Source organism: Chelonoidis abingdonii, chromosome 23 (assembly GCF_003597395.2).
Source record: "Chelonoidis abingdonii isolate Lonesome George chromosome 23, CheloAbing_2.0, whole genome shotgun sequence".
NCBI lineage: Eukaryota > Metazoa > Chordata > Testudines > Testudinidae > Chelonoidis > Chelonoidis abingdonii.
The window spans coordinates 20,101,123-20,119,351 of NC_133791.1; the positions used below are offsets into that span (position 1 = coordinate 20,101,123).

An 18,229-nucleotide genomic window follows, 5' to 3' on the forward strand; every position below is an offset into this window, starting at 1 on the left:
GGAGAGCTGGGAAGGAGAGAGGATTAGTGTTTTGGTTAGTGAGTAATGACATCCAGCTGTGACACAGGCAGTTTGTGATGTTTCATTCAGTCTGGGTCTGGGAGACATTCCTGGTGAGTCGGCAGGGACTGGCTGGGCTGATTCAGTTTTCCACACAAATTGTCTTGAGGGGATGTTCTCCTGTGGTTTTACTACACAAGCAGTTGAAAAAGCCAGCTGCTTTCCCCAGTAGATTAAGCTTGTCTGGTCCTAGCATTCCCCCAGAGCAGTATGGGATTTTCACTCTAGCATTGCGCATCATCCCGAATTCACTGGGTGCTTTATTTGTGCTCTCAAGCTGTGGGTCTCCTTGTAAAGTTGACCCGTGACCTTTACAAAAACGTGCTTTTGCTCTTTTTTGCTGTTTTGTAATGGGTTCATTTCTAAGCAACTTAGTTATGGTGCAGTTCGGGTTTTTACCCCAACTCGAACATTTGAAAACCAGGAAATCCTCCATCGGGTTGTGTTCCCTTGCCCCAAAGAGTCAGTGAGACAAAGCAAAACAAACCACAGACCCATTAAAACCAGAAACTGCTCCATTGAAGTGCTGCTTCCCACACCATGTGGCTGTCCCGCTGCCCCTGGCTATATTGTTATTTGCGAGTGGGGAATGTTTCTCTAACCTCAGGGAAACTAATGGTAAGAGATCCTCACTGCCTCTTTAATTGTGACAGCAGCGTGAAGCAGGAATGCGAGGCAGCGCTCAGTTTGTCCAGCGTGATCTCTGTCTACCAGCAGTGATTATTCCTGCCGCAATTCAGTGCTGCCACATAGACCACACCGAGGGCCCCCTAGGGTGGTGGGAATAAGAGTCCTGAATTGGAGTTCTGGTGGGCACAGAGAAATGACATTTTTGTATTAGGGAGGGGTCAGGTGCTATGTGGTTACTAGTCCTGTTGTTAAGCTGGTGTGGGCATGCACAGGGCCTGTGGAGAGTGGCTGAATTGGGGTGTGCTGGGGGGACAGGGACTATGGCTGGGTGGAGTTAGGCAAATCCATAGAATCACAGAATATCAGGATTGGAAGGGACCTCAGAAGGTGTCTAGTCCAAGCCCCTGCTCAAAGCAGGACCAATCCCCAACTAAATCATCCCAGCCAGCAGAGGCAGCTCCAGGCACCAGCACGCCAAGCGCATGCTTGGGGCAGCAAGCTGCGGGGGGTGCTTTACCAGTCGCTGCGAGGGCGGCAGGCAGGCTGCCTTCGGCGTCATGCCCGCAGAGGGTCCGCTGGTCCCACGGCTTCGGCGAACCTCTCTTAGGCTGTCTCCGAATCCGCGGGACCGGGAACCTCCCGCAGGCAAGCCGCCGAAGGCAGCCTGCCTGCCGTGCTTGGGACGGCAAAATGCCTAGAGCCGCCTCTGCCAGCCAGGGCTTTGTCAAGCCTGACCTTAAAAACCTCCAAGGAAGGAGATTCCACCACCTCCCTAAGGAACCCATTCCAGTGCTTCACCACCCTCCTAGTGAAAAAGTTTTTCCTAATATCCAACCTAAACCCCTCCCACTACAACTTGAGACCATTACTCCTTGTTCTGTCAACAAAAGAGAAGTGGTTGAGACCTGTGCCGTGCTGATATAGTAACATGTTCCCAGGGTGCCGAGTGCACCATCCCTGTGTGGCAGGGAGTCCTGGCTTCAGTCTCACTTTTCCTCATGTTTTTTTGCTTAGATCCACAAGATCGATAAGGCTGTGGCTGCTGCTCATACCTTCTTTGTGGGGAACCCCGACCACGTGGAGATGAGGCAGAACCTGGAGTATTACCAGTTGATGGCAGGAGTCAAAGAATCGGACTTCACAGACCTGGAGGCCAAGCCCCACATGGTAAGAAGAACCCTCCTCCCCAAGTGTTCCCTCAGGGCCAGGGCTTCCACCCTCACCCACCAGCCCAGCACCATCATTTCCTTGGGCACTCAAAGTCTGTTTGGAGAGTATGAATGAGCAAAGTCTCCCTCAACATCTGCAGGTCAGGTGGCCTCTGGAGCTGACCTGCAATGGCTACAAAGGATGGAATAAAAAGGGTGTCCTATTCGCTGGTTTATGACAGGTAAAGAGGCTGGAGTGGGGTCTGCTTCTGTGGTAGAAGTTCAGGTCCTGTCTGGTGATGGAGACCGAGTGAAACAGTGACATCGCACAGGACAGGGAGGTGAAAGCTGAGTGATTGAGAAGTAAAGGATTTTGTCAGTGTTGTAAAACTTTTCTGGTCTTTTACTATTTTTTAACACCTATTTAACTACCAACACCCAGTGAACGTTGTAGAAAAAGGATGTCACTGTTAAAGATTCGACTCCCCTGCCCTTCAGCTCAGGTGAAGTCCTCCAAGACAGCCAAGGAAGATCAAACCTGATCTTATCAGTCCTTGTGAGTGTTTCGGGAGGAGATGGGGGAAGCAATCTTTCGGGGAAGGGCCCATGTCATAAGGAACCCAAGCCCATGTGTCAAAATCACTTCCTTAGCAGGCCACTCCTAAGGTTCGAGAGCAGGGCCTGTGATTGTCTCGCTCTGGCCTTCGCTATGAGTTTGTAGCAAAGGGGCTCACATGACAGGAGGAGCAACAGCCTGGTATCCTACCTCCAGTTCTCTCCTGACTACCCTGCTGTGTCAGATTCTGCATCTAAGCCAATGAATATGGAGGGGACTGGGCACTTCTGGTGCATCCTCACAGATAATAAAACTCTAGGTGTTTTTCTAACTGGTAGAATTTAAAAATAGATGGTAATTAATTTAAAATACTGGAGAAGCCCTGGAACCAGGGATCCAAACCATCCAGCCTGCATTGTCACAGATGCATGAGATTCAGGGGTGTGACTGGAGAGAGGAAAGGCATATGGGACAAGAGCTCAATGGCCTGGCTGGCTGGCTAAAAGAACTATGCTGTATGTGCAGTGAAGTGGCCACGTGCCAGGGGACCTTTGGGGAGAGCAGGATTTTCCCACGTGGAAGTGCGCCATTCCTGTGACACTGTGCTGAATTGAGAGCCCGTCCCAGTGCACAGAGCCAGAGAGCTCTTCATCTCTGGGAATACCTGAAATGTGAAACTGGATGGATGAATTGATTTTAACTGTGAAATTTCCAGCAGCAAATATTGGGGTGGTGGGATTTCTCTCCCTCTGTTCCCTCCTCAAACACTCAGACACATCATGGGAAAGAGCCAAAATGTTACATGCCTAACAGGCATGTATTGACCTTGGCCCAAACAAATGCATGAAAGATGAGAGCCCTGAGCCCTGGGTAGCATTATTGGCCACAGTAGACTAACCCCCTCTCTGACAGAGCAGTTTTGCTTTTGAAGGCTGTATTAATCTGTTGGTGAAAGAGCATCTGTTCTCTGGCCCCATGACCTGTGTGGTATGTATTCAGCCTGCCATCTGCTTGGAGATCTCTTTTATTGAGGGACCCTCTGAGTTTGGGCAGCCACAATCTACTGCCCTTGGGCCCCAGTGATTAGAGGGTGGGCGAGATACTGGGGGAACAGTGCAGAACTGCACCCACAGTGGAATGTGTCTGGCTGGGGCCTGGGTTCACTTTCCTCCTACCTCTTTGCAGCACGAGTTCCGCCTAGGTGTGAAGTTCTACACAGAGGAGCAGCCACAACCAGCCATTCTGCATCTGGAGAAGGCCCTGGAGGAATATTTTGTAGCTGACACTGAATGTCGAGCTCTCTGCGAGGGGCCCTACGATTACGAAGGCTACAACTACCTGGAATATAATGCTGACCTGGTCCAGGCCATTACGGGTGTGTGCACCGGGGTAAACCAGCTGGCATGTAGCACAGGGACTGCCTGCCTCAAGCACCTGCATACCGTACTTACTGCTGTAGCTTTCTCTTTAAATGTTTTTGGCTATCAGGTCAGATTTCTGGGGCACTTTCCACCAGAGAGATGAGGGGTTGATGGCTCGAGAGACTGTACTAAGGTTGAGCTAATGGGGATTTAAATTCCTAAGCCTATTTTCTTGATTCTAATGAAGGTAATGCCTGAGTGAAGCCCCCTCCTGGCTGAAGAATGCTGCTGTGGTACACATCTCTCTTGACCCATAAAATGTGCTGTCTTTCTCTCCCAGATCATTACGTGCAGGTGCTAAGCTGTAAGCAGAGCTGTGTTACAGAACTAGCCTCCCAGCCGGGCCGGGACAAGCCCATTGAGGATTTCCTTCCATCCCACTTCAACTACCTGCAGTTTGCCTATTACAACAGTAAGAAGCATTTCTCTTATTTCTGTGGTGCTTGGGAAGCCCGGACATTAGGGTTCTTGGAGTCACTGGCACACAATTTAGCTGTCTTTGTCCCTCTTTCTTTTGCACAGATAGCAGAGGGTACAAGAGTCCACACAAAAGAACTACCTTAGAAGAATATTATCAGTGTTGCAGAGTCAGGCGCTCAGAAGTTAGGAAACACCAGAGTTACTGTTGTCCAGGGTATGTCTACACTACGAGATTATTCCGATTTTACATAAACCGTTTTTTTAAAACAGATTGTATAAAGTCGAGTGCACGTGACCACACTAAGCACATTAATTCGGCGGTGTGCGTCCATGTACCGAGGCTAGCGTCGATTTCCAGAGCGTTGTATTGTGGGTAGCTATCCCATAGCTATCCCCTAGTTCTCGCAGTCTCCCCCGCCCATTGGAATTCTGGGTTGAGATCACAATGCATGATGGAGCAAAAACAGTGTCGCGGGTGATTCTGGGTAAATGTCGTCACTCATTCCTTCCTCCCTGAAAGCAACGGCAGACAATCATTTCACGCCCTTTTTCTCTGGATTGCCCTGGCAGATGCCATTGCATGGTAACCGTGGAGCCCATTTAGCCTTTTTTCACTGTCACCATATGTGTACTGGATGCTGCTGACAGACGCGATACTGCAGTGCTACACAGCAGCATTCATTTGCCTTTGCAACATAGCAGAGATAGTTACCAGCCCTATTGCACCATCTGCTGCTTTGGAAATTGGCAATGACAGTTACCAATCATATTGTACCATCTGCTGCTGTCATGGGTGCTCCTGGCTGGCCTCGATGAGGTCGGCCGGGGGCGCATGGACAAAAATGGGAATGACTTGCCAGGTCATTCCCTTCTTTATGTTTTGTCTAAAAATAGATCAGTCCTGCCTAGAATATGGGGCCAAGTCTACTAGAGAGCCAGAGAGCACAGCTTGCTCCGTGTTCAGACCCCAGAGATCCGCAGAAATGATGAGCTGCATGCTTCTAGGGGTGCCTGCAACAACCCACCTTGCTTCCCTCCTCCACACTTCTCCTGGGCTACCATGGCAGTATCCCCCATTTGTGTGATGAAGTAATAAAGAATGCAGGTACAAAACACTGACTTTTTAGTGAGATAAAATGAGGGGGAGGCAGTCTCCAGCTGCTATGATAGTCCAGGCAGGACATTTCCATTACTCATATATAAGGATGTAGGGGAGAGGAGCACAGCCTCCTGTGCTATGATGAGGACGGTTACCAGCCCTATTGCACCATCTGCCACGACTGAATCTCCAGGACACAAGCTTAAAGAGGGATGCCAGGAGTCACTCCATTTTTGCCAAGCGCCCTGGCCTACCTCATGAGGCCAGCCAGGAGCATCACGGGATGATGATGAGTTCGGCTATCAGGTCCTACTGTACTGACGTCAGCCACCGCGGGAGGGGGGGAGCGGGATGCTGCTGTTTAGCCTGCAGCACCCCGTCTACCAGCAGCATCCAGTAGACATACGGTGACACTGAAAAAGGCGAGAACATGATTTTTTTCCCTTTCTTTGAGGGTGGGTAGGAGGGGTAAATTGATGACATATTCCCTGAACCACTGGCGACAACGTTTTTGACCTTCAGGCATTGGGAGTCAGCCAGAATGCAAATGCTTTTCGGAGACTGCTGGAACTGTGGAAGCTCGAGTCCTGAGTCCCCCTCCCTCCCTCCATGAGCATCCATTTGATTCTTTGGCTTTCCTTTACAGTCGTCATGCAGCACTGTGTTGAGCCCCTGCATGCCTCTGTCTACATAAGCCTGGAGATTTTTTCAAATGCTTTGGCATTTCGTCTTCTGGAACGAGCTCTGGATAGAACAGATTTTGTCTCCCCATACAGCGATCAGATCAGTATCTCCCGTACGGTTCATGCTGGAGCTCTTTTTGGATTTGTGGGACTGCATCGCACCTGTGCTGATCAGCGCTCCACGCTGGAACAAACAGGAAATGAAATCAAAAGTTCACGGGGCTTTTCCTGTCTACCTGGTCAGTGCATCCGAGTTCAGATTGCTTTCCAGACAGGTCACCAAGGTGCACTGTGGATACCGCCCGGAGGCCAATACCATCAAATTGGGGCCACACTAACCCTAATCCGACATGGCAATACCAATTTCAGCATCACTCCCCTTTGTCAGGGAGGAGTTACAGAAATCGGTTTTAAGAGCCCTTTATATCGATATAAAGGGCTTCGTTGTGTGGACGGGTGCAGGGTTAAATCGGTTTAACGCTGCTAAATTCGGTATAAACGCGTAGTGTAGACCAGGCCCCAGGCAACGTGCTCTACCCCTTTATGTACATGCGTTATGATAGAACCGTAAATTACACTAGCTCATATGTTTTCCCACAGTGCCCTGACATCATTCAGTGCCCAGAGGGATGGTGCAAGGGAACAAGGCAGCTGTTCAGTACTTTTTTTTCTGTTGCTTGGCTTTCACTGTGCAGCCCCAGGACTTATTTTCTGCTCATTATCCAGATGCTGCACTGACTACGGAATCTTTTATTCCTTCCTGGGCTTTTCTATTGTATTTGTAACTGTAGTATCTGAACAGCTCACAGATATTCACGCGTTTATCTTCAGTACCCAGGTGAGAATAGCAGAGGAGCATTACAGTTGACGAATTGAGGCTCAGAGAGACTAAGGCCAAGTGTCCACTGATTCTGGATGTGGAACTGGAGATCTAGAGCGCACTGAGGCCCCCTGAGAAATGGCACCCTAGGAGTCTCCAGCTGCACACCCAGAAAACGTTGGTCTAAGTGACTTGCGCAACTTCATACAGAACCAGGAATACAACGTAGTTCTCCTGGCTCCCAGTGCAGTGCCCTAACCCTGAGATCAATGTTCCAGATCTGGATTACGGTAGCACCTGGAGGCCCCAATCGGGATTGCAATGATCCCTCATGCAGGGTGCTGCGCAAAGCAAGGGCATGAGATGGGTCCTTTCAGTCCCAGCAAACAGACAGGCTGAGACTAGCACAACATACAGAGACATACACAGCACTTGCGAGTTAGGTTAGTATTTGTTTGGTTTTGTTTCCTAACCCTTCCCAAACATTGCCCTGGCGGCCTTACCTCTGTGGTGGTGTCCCAGCCAACCCGCACCACGATACTGACCTAGAGTCACAGGTTTGGTAAATTCGGTCTGAGGCTGCGTTTCTACGTTTGGCAGACCCAGCTCTACCATATTTAAAACTCAGGTTCTGTTCCTGGTGCAGTGTCTGATACTGGGTTATCTCATCCGTAAATTGGGAGAAATTATATTTACCCCTACACTTCTGAAAAGCTATGAAGTGCCAAGTTATTAACGTCAGTCAGTGGGAAAGGTCAGAGTAGAACTCATAGTCTCCTAACCCAGCAAACCTCACTTGGCCAAAGGGTATTTTGGGGAAGGAAAGTAGCAGTAGCAACTGGAAGAGGATCATCCTCTCTCGTCCATATCCCACCCGGTGCACTAGCTAACTGTGTTTGCTGGTTGCAGGAGGCTCAGGCAGGCCTGGTGTCAGGCCCAGCACAACTGGAATATTCCAAAAATTAAAGGCCAAATGTCGAACAAATTCTGCTGTGTATGTGCAAGTGATTTTCTGAGGCTTATACATTGGCCAAATCTGGACAGGTTTTGTGGGGATAGTGAAAGGCACCTACCTGGTCCCTGTCAGCATTCAAGCACCTGCTCCGAACCAAAGAGGCATTACCACTATTCAGAAAACAGTCCAAATTTTTTTTTTTTAACACTGGCAAAACTGCCTATTTTTCACTATCCTCCTCCTAGGAAACAGCTGAACTGCCTCTCAGCTTCTGCATAAGCTTTCCAGAACAAAGTTAACCCGAGGAAGAAATGAAACCTGGAAAACTAAGGATCAAATTTTTAGTTTGTCGGAGTTGTAAGGGACTGAAAATGGAAGGTCATAATGGAACACGTTAGGTCTCTCTGTGCACTGCTTAGAAATAGTACTTAGATGCATATTCCAAGTGTGAAAACTAGTAGGCCTGCAGCACTGATGCCTGATGATGTGGAGATGGGGTGAGTATCCTTCTCCTCGCTTTGGTAACATCCATTACCTGTCTCCTAGCTCTGTGATAACTGTCCGTGCTCCTGGTATGCTCCCATCCCAGGGTATTGGGGGACCTTCATGTCTTCCCATTTCTCTCTTCCCAGTATCTGATTTATTTCCTGCTTGCAGCCTCCAACCAAACTGATTCGAAGCCTCTCTGCTGTCTAGGAAATCATCATCCATGTATTCTTCTGCATTGGTCCAGGTGCTTTGATTTAGTTCCTTCCTGTCAGCAGATGAGAACTGAGTGATTTCATTGCTTCCTGGCACATAGTTCTTTGTCTCCAGCAGGTGGTGTGGTTTCTTTTCCACTAGGCTGGTAGGTGTTTGGCCGCCATCCCAAGAAGGAAGGTGCAGCTGTTTTCAGATTGGTGAAGTTCGGACAGCTCTGAGCAGGGGGCTCCCCTCCCCAGGTGCAGGCTCCAGCGACTCAGTGGCTGTTGCTAGAAAAACCTGTGCCTGATTGGCAAAGGGGAAACAGCAACCAGTCTGATTAGCCTGGGGCTATATCAGGCCCAGAGGAAGGAAGCAGGGCGGGAAGCCAGAGAGTGAAGGGAGATTGGTAGTCCGTCCTTCCTGCCTGCCTGCAGAGACCGAGAAGTCCCTAAGGCTGAACCCCCCAAGGTGTAACTGGTACGAAGGTGGTGGATTGCACCCTGTAAATAAACTGCACCGGTGATTGCTGAGTCGGAAGGCCTCTGGGTGGTTTTTGGAGCAGAGGAGAGGCAGGCCCGGGAGGAGTAGCGAAGATGCCAGACTCGCTCTTCTCTCTTCACCTATACAAGAGGTGCATGATTTCACGCTAGCTGGTTGCAGCACAGACCGGATCTCATTTCTTGGAGTTCTTCTATTATTCCGAGCTCCCTCTGCTCCCTTTTGTGATTTCCAAATTGGTTTGTGCTCTTGATCCATCTTCCCTGTTTGAGTTTTACTGGAGTTACGAAGTACATCAGCAAAGGATTGCGAGTCAACCAGCCCTGTGCAGGGAGATCCTGCCTCTGGCTACTTGAAAGAGAGACTTTGCCTGGTGTAGAAGTAGTCAGAGCGGAATGATGAGCTGAGAGGAGAGATCTCCCTGTTTCCAGAGCATCCAGGACAGTTTCTACTGCAGAGCCAGTTTCTCATCACTTACAGGAGGGGGGGAGGCATAGCTCTGTGGTTTGAACTTTGGCTTGCTAAACCCAGGGTTGTGAGTTCAGTCCTTGAGGGGGCCACTTAGGGATCTGGGGCAAAATCAGTACTTGGTCCTGCTAGTGAAGGCAGGGGGCTGGACTCAATGACCCTTTGGAGTCCCTTCCAGTTCTAGGAAATAGGTATATCTCCATTAATTTATTTTTTATTTATTTACAGCACTGGCCAGGTCTGACACCATGACCCTTGTATTTCTGAGAATAAGTGATATCTATTAAAAAGTGTAAGGGAAACCCCCCTTGTTTCACCTTCTGGCTGGGTTATAGCAGGTGTTGCAGTTACTATTACAGTTGTGCTTCAGAGCCGTTTCTCATGGCTGTTCTTCTGAAGTGCAGGGAAAAATTGCTCCCCATGATTGTGAAACCAGGAAACAAAAGATAAATGTTGAAAATCAAATAGGTCCCATATGAGGAGAGATTAAAGAGACTTGGACTTTTCAGCTTGGAAAAGAGGAGACTAAGGGGGGATATGATAGAGGTCTATAAAATCATGAGTGATGTGGAGAAAGTAAATAAGGAAAAGTTATTTACTTGTTCCCATAATACAAGAACTAGGGGCCACCAAATGAAATTAATGGGCAGCAGGTTTAAAAGAAATAAAAAGAAGTTCTTCACGCAGCGCACAGTCAACTTGTGGAACTCCTTGCCTGAGGAGGTTGTGAAGGCTAGGACTATAACAGCGTTTAAAAGAAAACTGGATAAATTCATGGAGATTAAGTCCGTTAATGGATATTAGCCAGGATGGGTAAGGAAGGGTGTCCCTAGCCTCTGTTTGTCAGAGGGTGGACATGGATGGCGGGAGAGAGATCACTTGGTCATTACCTGTTAGGTTCCCTCCCTCTGGGGCCCTGGCATTGGCCACTGTCAGTAGACAGGACACGGGGCTAGATGGGCCCTTGGTCTGACCCAGTACGGCCATCCTTATGTTGTTATGATAAGACTGAACATGAGTGAGTAACCAGTCCTAGTCTTCAGAGAGAAAAGGGTTTGAACACCAAGGTTTCTCATTGCAGGGAATTGGAACTAGGTAAGTTCATGGAGGATGGGTCCATCAGTGACTATTAGCCAAAATGGTCAGGGATGCAACCCAATACTCAGGGTTTTCCTAGCCTCTGACTGCCAGAAGCTGGGAGTGGATGACAGGGTTTGGATCTCTTGATAATTGTTCTGTTTATCCCCTCTGAAATATCTGGCATTGACACTGTCGGAAGACAGGAGACTGGGCGAGATGGACCATTGGTCTGACCCAGCATGCCCGTTCTTATGTCTGAATCTGACTCTGTGCTAAATCTGAGTCTGACTGTCCTTGTGCTGGAAATGTGCCCTAGCGTCGTTCGTGTTCTGCACCCCTCCTTGCCAGCATCCTGCAGAGCACAGAGGAACGGCTTCTCTTAATGAGCTGATTTCTTTTTGCAGGTGAGAATTATGAGAAAGCCATTGAATGCGCCAAGACCTACTTGCTTTTCTTCCCTAACGATGAAGTGATGAATCAGAACTTGGCCTACTACACGGCTGTCCTTGGGGAAAGGCTGGCTGCACCTATTGATCCCCGAGAAGTGAGTGATCTTCAGTCTGTCCCTGCAAACCACTCCTCGAGTTCTGCCAGTTTGCTGGGCTCATCTCGTGATTCCCAGGCCTGTTGATGCAGCATCTGCAGACCTGGGATTGGTATTTGTAGGGCAGGCGGGCTGCAGTCTGGTTAGCATTAGGATTGGCCATCTTCGTTCATCGCTTGTACATTCCAGTTGGTGCTGAAGGGACTGGACGCAGAGCCCTTGGTCAGAGCTCAGCCTCAGCAACACAGTAAAAATGGCTGGAGGGTTTTGCAGATTGTGCTTATGTGAGCCAGGAATAAACGTAAGGTAGCCTCCTGCCTCAGGGCACCAACCAATCACTGACTGGCAGGGCTAGGGAGAAGCCTATCCCGTTGGCATGTTGGTGTGAGCTGATCCAGTGTGGCGTTCTACACCTTCCTCTGAAACATCAGGGCCTGACCGGTGTTGTAGGCGTTTCGTTTGCAGAAACTGCCAAACTAGCCGAAATGAAAAATACCCAGCCTGAAGCAGACATTCAGTGTGGGATGTTTCGGCCCAGATGGTTAAAGTTCGGCAAAGTGATAAGCAAATGAAAACAGAATTTTATAATGGGGAATGTTGGGCAGCTTACGTGGTGATGGTGCAGCCAGCCCCACCTGTCATAAAAACATCTTGCCATATCAATTTGTTGACTTTATTTGCTACCATTACAAAGTGGGAGTTAATGGAAAGGGGGGATGTTTTATGGCGATGCTGTGGGTAGGGGTGAGAGCAGCTTTCCATTTTGAACCTGGCGTTAACACTCATCCCTGAGTTTTTTAGACTGGAAGTGTTCTCCATGGACAGAGCTATGTAGGGACCCAGGACTGAAAGAGCAGGGGACTGCAGGGCTGGATTGAGGTGTATTGAGAGGGATTGAAATGTGGCATAGAATAGTGGAATCATGCACTCTCATCCCCACCACACCTCCAGTTTTGGAATTCTGTTGCTCTCTCTAATGCTCGTCTCATGGCTGCTGGTTCCCCCACTGGCCAGACCAGCTTGTCTGTTGGAAAGCCCAAGTAGGCTGTTCTGACCCATCCATCTCTCCCACGCTTTCAGAACATCCGGGTGTATCGCCAGCGCAGTCTGCTGGAGAAGGAGCTGCTCTTTTTCAGCTACGATGCCTTCGGGATCCCATTTGTGGACCCGGTGAGTGGAAACTCCCTTGGCCTGGTACTGGACACACCTGCAGCAACGCAAAGTGGGCAGATTTAGACTGAATGCTCGGGGATGGGGTCTGTGGGGCACCAAGGGGAGGAGCTGTGTTTGGGGGGGCAGATTTGTGTAGGAAAGAGAGGAAGCTGTGATGGGCTGATTGCTCTTCAATGGCACTGCTGTCTGTCCCTGCGCAGAGCTGCACCCTTGTGTCTGAGCCATGACTGGGGTGTCTCGGGCAAGGATGAGGTTCCTTATCTCTGGTTTCTTTCCTGTCTTTAGGACACGTGGACCCCAGAGGAGGTGATCCCAAAGAGGCTGCTTGAGAAGCAGAAGTGAGAACTCATTCAGTGACACTGCCTGGAGCATTGTCTCTTTGCTCCCACTGCTGGCATGTGGAATCGCTGTCATGGGGGTTTCTGTTAGTGCGGCGTTACAGCTGGAATCCTCCAAACCCATCTGCTGCAGCTGAGGGGTGGGGAGGGAAGCCTGATGGTTCCAAGAGCGGCTGCGAGGGTTTCTGGGGGATGCTGTGTAACGTGGGAGCTAGGGCTGAAACGAACCGCCTCAGGAAGGTGTTACGGGCATGTCATCAGGCTGCTGAGCCCCCAGCCAGGGGCACTGCCCGCCCTGTCTGCCTGACTGTTGAACCCATCCCACAGCTTCATCTCCTTTCCCTGCACCTCTCGGTCTCTGCCGTCTCTATGGAGGCCTCAGGATTGCTGCCCCCTGCCCATTTCCCAATTGGCTGATCACTTAGACGTCCACCCCAGAGGCCGGAGAGCAGCTCACAACAGCTTCTTTGTGTCCAGGGTGGAACGCGAGACAGCGGCTCGAATCTCCGAGGAGATCGGCAACCTGATGAAAGAGATAGAGACGCTGGTGGAGGAGAAAACCAAAGAGTCTGTAGACATGAGCAAGTTCGTGCGGGAAGGTAAGGGGGAGTTGTGAAATGGGACCCCAGCAGACGGCCAGGCCATCACTCCTGTGTGCTCCATAGCTGGGGGCTCTGAGCAAGGAGCAGGATGTTCAGTGCCACCAAAGGGGTGGCCTATGGCTGAGGCAAAATGGCATCTCCCCTTCTTGTGCATACCACCCTCTGTACATGTCACACAGCCAGTGCTGGCAGTGCCCTCTGACCCCCCTCCAACCCCGCGGGCTGAGGGCTCCCCAACTCCACTGTTGCTCCTTGGCCCTGTAGGTGGGCCCCTGCTGTATGATGGGCTCAGCGTCACTATGAACTCCAGGCTGTTGAATGGCTCTCAGCGAGTGGTGGTGGACGGAGTCATCTCCGAGGAGGAGTGTGTGGAACTGCAGAAACTCACCAACGTGAGTAGCTCATCACAGGTTCCAGCACCCGGAGGCTGGGGAGGCGAGGGGGAGGGGCTGGCATGGAGGCTGGAGGACAGCTCTGAGCGATGGGGGAGAGTGGGCTTAGGTTGAGCAGGGGCAAGGAAAGGGTTGCTTTGAGTGATCCTGGGAGGGGAGGATGGGGCTGGAGTGTGGATAGCATTGGGGAGGGGGGCTGTCACCTATTTAAAAGTACAATCCAGAGTGAACCACTGGAGAGGAATTAAATTCAGTCTTGTTCTGCAATCCTGAAGACAAGACTTTAATTCCCCAGTGCAGCCCTCCTATCCGCCTGACTGGGGGGAATGTCCCGTCCCTCTGCCCCACTGGCTCCTGCACGCCAGGATTGTCCTGTTACCAAGCTCAGGGCATAACTGCACCCCCATGGCATTGGCTACTACGGGTCTCAGGCCGGTATGGGGAGGGTCTGTGTCTGCAGGGTGGGGCCTCTGACCAGCAGCAGGAAGGGGGTGCAATAGTGATACCAGGACAGAGTGTGGGAGAGCTTGGGTTGGGAGGCTGGATTTGGGGTAATGAGGATCTGCAGCATGTACCAGCGTGTTGGGGACGGGATCTGAACTCCTTGCCTGGGACTCTAAACTATTTCACTGGGACCACGTTACAGGTTCTAGCCTGGCCAGGCCTCAGTACTCTTCGGCTTCACATCTACCCCTTTCCAGGGAAAAGCCTCCCAGAAAAGACTGGGGGGGGGGGTGGTTCTGGCCCCGTCGTCCTTGCTCAGGATCTCTGAGAGCTTGGCTTGTCTCCCTGCCCTTCTCTCAGGAGCAGGCAGCAGCGTGGGGGGTCTCATGACTGACCCTGGGTTTTGCAGGCAGCCGCGTCTGCTGGGGATGGCTATCGTGGGAAAACCTCCCCCCACACTCCCAGCGAGACTTTCTATGGCGTAACAGTCTATAAGGCCCTCAAGGTAGGATTACTCGTTTGACTGAGGGGAGAGGCTCTGGACATGGGTTGGGAGAAGAGTGTGACTAGCACTGGGGAAAGGCTGGGAGGAGCGTGGGGGAGATGGGCTGGAAGGGATGGGGCAGGTCGGGGGAAGGATGCATTGTGCCCAAGCTGTTCTCTCACCTGGAGACATAAACAAATTTGGGGAGTCCCCCAAGGAAGCCCAATTTGGAGAATGACGGAGTCACCAGGGTGTGTCCAGCCCATTCAGGCCCCCAGAGTAACGATTGGTGAGTTTACAGAACTGCCCCCATATCAGCCGGGGGGGGGGGGCGCCCTTTGTGCCCCCACATATTGCAGAGAGGAAGAGCTGTCTCTTCCCTCCAGTCCAAACTGCTGGCTCTGGGGACAAAGCCCAGTGAGATCACTGGGGAAGAAATCAGGCCGCCTGACCGCTGCTCATGCTCTCTGTCTCCCCCTGTAGTTGGGGCAGGAGGGCAAGGTGTCCATGCACAGCGCCTGGCTCTACTACAATGTGACAGAGAAGGTGCGGCGCGTGATGGAGTCCTACTTCCGCCTGGACACCCCGCTCTATTTTTCCTACTCTCACCTGGTGTGCCGCACAGCCATCAAAGGTGAGTAGCTGGCATGCTCCACCTGCCCCTGTTCAGTGGGCTGCTGGCCTTGGGCTTCCCCCTTCCCAGTGGTCATGAGTCAGGCTGCTGCTAGTGGCAGGAGCCCTCCTCCTCCCACGGCCCTGTGGGCAGCTGCTGCCAGCGGGACTCCCTTCACAACCATCACACACTTCTCCAGTGGATTCTCTGTCTCACACCTACCTCGTAATACGGATTCTGCCCTCGGTGCCACCTGTGCAGCACAGGGAGTGTCAGTGGGTTGGCCCAAGTGTAAGTGACTGGCACTGAGTGAACCATTCTGCTGCTGTGCAGGAAGGGACAGAATCCAGCTCCCTCCCTATTGGTTGGGCTGGCTTTGCAGGGCTAACAGGAGGAAGAAGCTGTGCAGACTTGGTTGCTAAATCCAGAGAACGTGGGGAGTGAACTATGAAGTGGGAGAGGTAGATGGCATGTTACAGTCACTGCTCAGAGCTTCAGCCACATGTCCTAGACAGGCACCAAGGTTCTGCCTGTTCTGTGGCAAGCTGAACCCCATCACTTCTGCAGAGCTCAGCCCTTGATCTTACAGGTGGTTCAATTAAAAAATGCCTCTGTTTGCTGGCAGCAAATAACAGCATCACACAGAGCAGCGGCCGGAGGTTGGCAGCTGGATAGGGGCGCTGGAGCTCTTGACACCAGAGATGCCAGGGGCAGTGGTTCAGGTTTCCAGCATTCAGAGGCACTTAGCGCTCTTAGCCCAGATTGTGAAATGTATTGTGGTGTTGCTGCACGCAGTGTTGCAGAGCCTAGCTGACTGAGGAGACTCTCACTTTCCAAAGTGATTTAGGAACTGAGCCAAAATCCTATCAGTGGGTTTAGGCTCCTAAGGAACATGAGACTTCGGTTCCGAAATCAGTTTGCTGTTGCAGTGCTGAGCCCAGCGACATGTACGTACCTTTAAAATGTGGGAGGGAGGTGCTGAATCTCACGGGTGGGGCAGATGTGACTGGAATTCTGGGGGTTGTTTGAACTCCTAGTTCCCCACCCCAGGAACTTGGCCAGCCATTCCCAGTATCCCCCAGTGCATCCTACCTCACTGGAAAGTGCACTGGCTGGATGCGTCTGCTAGGGTGAGCCGTGGCATAGTTATTACATGTCATTGTTTGAACTGGCATCATGAGCTCCCATTGAGATGATGGGGTAGGTGTGGGGGTGTTGCAGGGCCTAGGGAACAAGGGACCAGAGCTTTGCCAGCTGCCACTGAATTTTGGCCTCCCCGAAATTGCAGGTCAGAGCATTGTGAGGGCAGAAGCTCATGGGGTGAGGGCATCCTTGCTGTGAGCGCCCTGAGGTGCAGAGATTGGTGACCATAGACGGACATCCTGCCATTTCAGGACAGGCTCTGTAACCAACCATGCTTCGTTCCATCTCAGATAAGCAAACGGACCGGACAGACTCCAGCCACGCTGTGCACGTGGATAACTGCATCCTCAACGCAGAGGCCATGGTGTGTGTCAAGGAGCCACCAGCGTACACCTTCCGGGACTACAGGTAACAGCCATGCGAGCAGTGCTTGGCGCAAGGCACAGCCTGCCTGCCCTCACAGGAGTCCCCATCCTCATCCCGCAACTGCCTGGTTCTGCTTGGTCACCTGATCTCTGGCCTTTCAGTCCCTACTGGGGAACTACATTTCCCAGAATTCCACACTGAGCCCCAGTGACAGACAGGCTATGAGCGCCCACACTTAAAGTGACTAACACACCCCCTTCAGCAAGGTCCATGTAACTAAGTATCAAAAGTGTGGCCACAACTGCTCCCAGACATTGTTGTGTGCGAAGGAAGATCCAGAGCTCTCTGGCGTTCAGACGCCCTAGCAGCAGGGCTGCAGAAAGGCGCCCTGCTGTGCTCACTGCCTGCTTGGGAAAGAGGGAGAGGGATCGGTAGGTGTCTCTTCTCTGTCTAGTCCTCGCAAGGCTGGGAGCCTGGCGGTGGAGCGAGGCGTGCTGAGGCCTTAGGCTGCTAGGTAGTGAATGCCTTCTCTGCTCTGTGTCTGGCTCTAGTGCCATCCTGTATCTCAACGGGGACTTTGAAGGAGGAGCCTTCTACTTCACCGAACTGGACGCCTCCACTGTGACTGTAAGTAGCTTGTCTGCCCCAAGGGCACAGTTTGGGCAGCTCTGGAGAGGTTGGCGACTCATTTCTGCCCTCCCTAGTTCCTGCCTCACTCTGCCGGTGGCTGACACTCGGGGTTCACCCTGAGAGCTTGTCTACACGTGACAATTAATTCAGAATGAGGTAGGATGTGACTTTAAAGTGGATTAACTACTCCTAATTAACTCCCTGTGTGGATGGTTTGATTCCAGAATGCTTTATTCTTCTTCGAGTGCTTGCTCATATCCATTCCAGTAGGTGTACGCGCCGCGCGTGCACGTTCGTCGGAGAACTTTTACCCTAGCAACTCCAGCGGGCCGGCAGGCCGCCCCCTAGAGTGGCGCCGCCATGGCGGGTGATATATACCCCTGTCTGCCCGCCCGCTCCTCAGTTCCTTCTTGCCGGCGACTCTGACAGTGGGGAAGGAGGGCGGGTGTGGAATGAATATGAGCAACACATCTCGACTCACGCTGCGCAATTACGTAGACGCACCGCCGCCCTACATCCGCTGGACCCTGTTCGGTTGACCCGGGCAATAATGAGTAGCCAGTAAGGTGTGCACGGCGACTCAAGAATCGCTGCGCCTGCCAGATCTCCTGATAGGCACATCGGTGCGAGGAACGCGTCGCTGAAGACTGGCTCTGGCCTCCCTCGAGTGCGCGTTAGCACTCTTGCCGGAGGAGATGGGCCAGTCGTAACAGTACCGATAACAGAAGTCACCCATGAGGAAAATCCCTCTGAGAGTGAGCTGGTAAACCCTTTCTAACGTTTCCTGACGGCAACAAAGAGTTGGGCGGATTACGAGAATGGTGTGCGTTCCCGCTTGATGTAAAGGCGAGCGCTCCTGGCGCCACGAATCTAATGGATGTAACTGCTAGCTCCTTGTGACGACGCGATGTGTTTTGGGAAGAAGACAGCAGGAATATGTCCTTGCGGTGACATTGAAAGGCGACGACAACCTTGGGA

At 51.6% G+C, this 18,229-nt stretch overlaps 1 protein-coding gene across 2 annotated transcripts in view; it reads left to right on the forward strand.

The window, feature by feature from the left end:
- Positions 1-18,229, forward strand: part of P3H1 (prolyl 3-hydroxylase 1) — a 44,123-nt gene that overhangs the window by 4,099 nt on the left and 21,795 nt on the right. The window contains exons 2-13 of one of the 2 annotated variants that reach the window (XM_032767887.2): positions 1,705-1,857; positions 3,580-3,769; positions 4,096-4,227; positions 10,927-11,066; positions 12,147-12,236; positions 12,525-12,577; positions 13,055-13,176; positions 13,444-13,571; positions 14,425-14,520; positions 14,983-15,133; positions 16,546-16,663; positions 17,173-17,248. In XM_032767887.2, coding sequence (XP_032623778.2) covers positions 1,774-1,857; positions 3,580-3,769; positions 4,096-4,227; positions 10,927-11,066; positions 12,147-12,236; positions 12,525-12,577; positions 13,055-13,176; positions 13,444-13,571; positions 14,425-14,520; positions 14,983-15,133; positions 16,546-16,663; positions 17,173-17,248 — 1,380 coding nt within the window. In that variant the 5' untranslated portion in view covers positions 1,705-1,773. Of the gene's footprint in view, positions 1-1,704; positions 1,858-3,579; positions 3,770-4,095; positions 4,228-6,772; positions 7,281-10,926; positions 11,067-12,146; positions 12,237-12,524; positions 12,578-13,054; positions 13,177-13,443; positions 13,572-14,424; positions 14,521-14,982; positions 15,134-16,545; positions 16,664-17,172; positions 17,249-18,229 lie in introns of those variants that run through there. The other variant, XM_075060327.1, reaches the window with a different exon arrangement.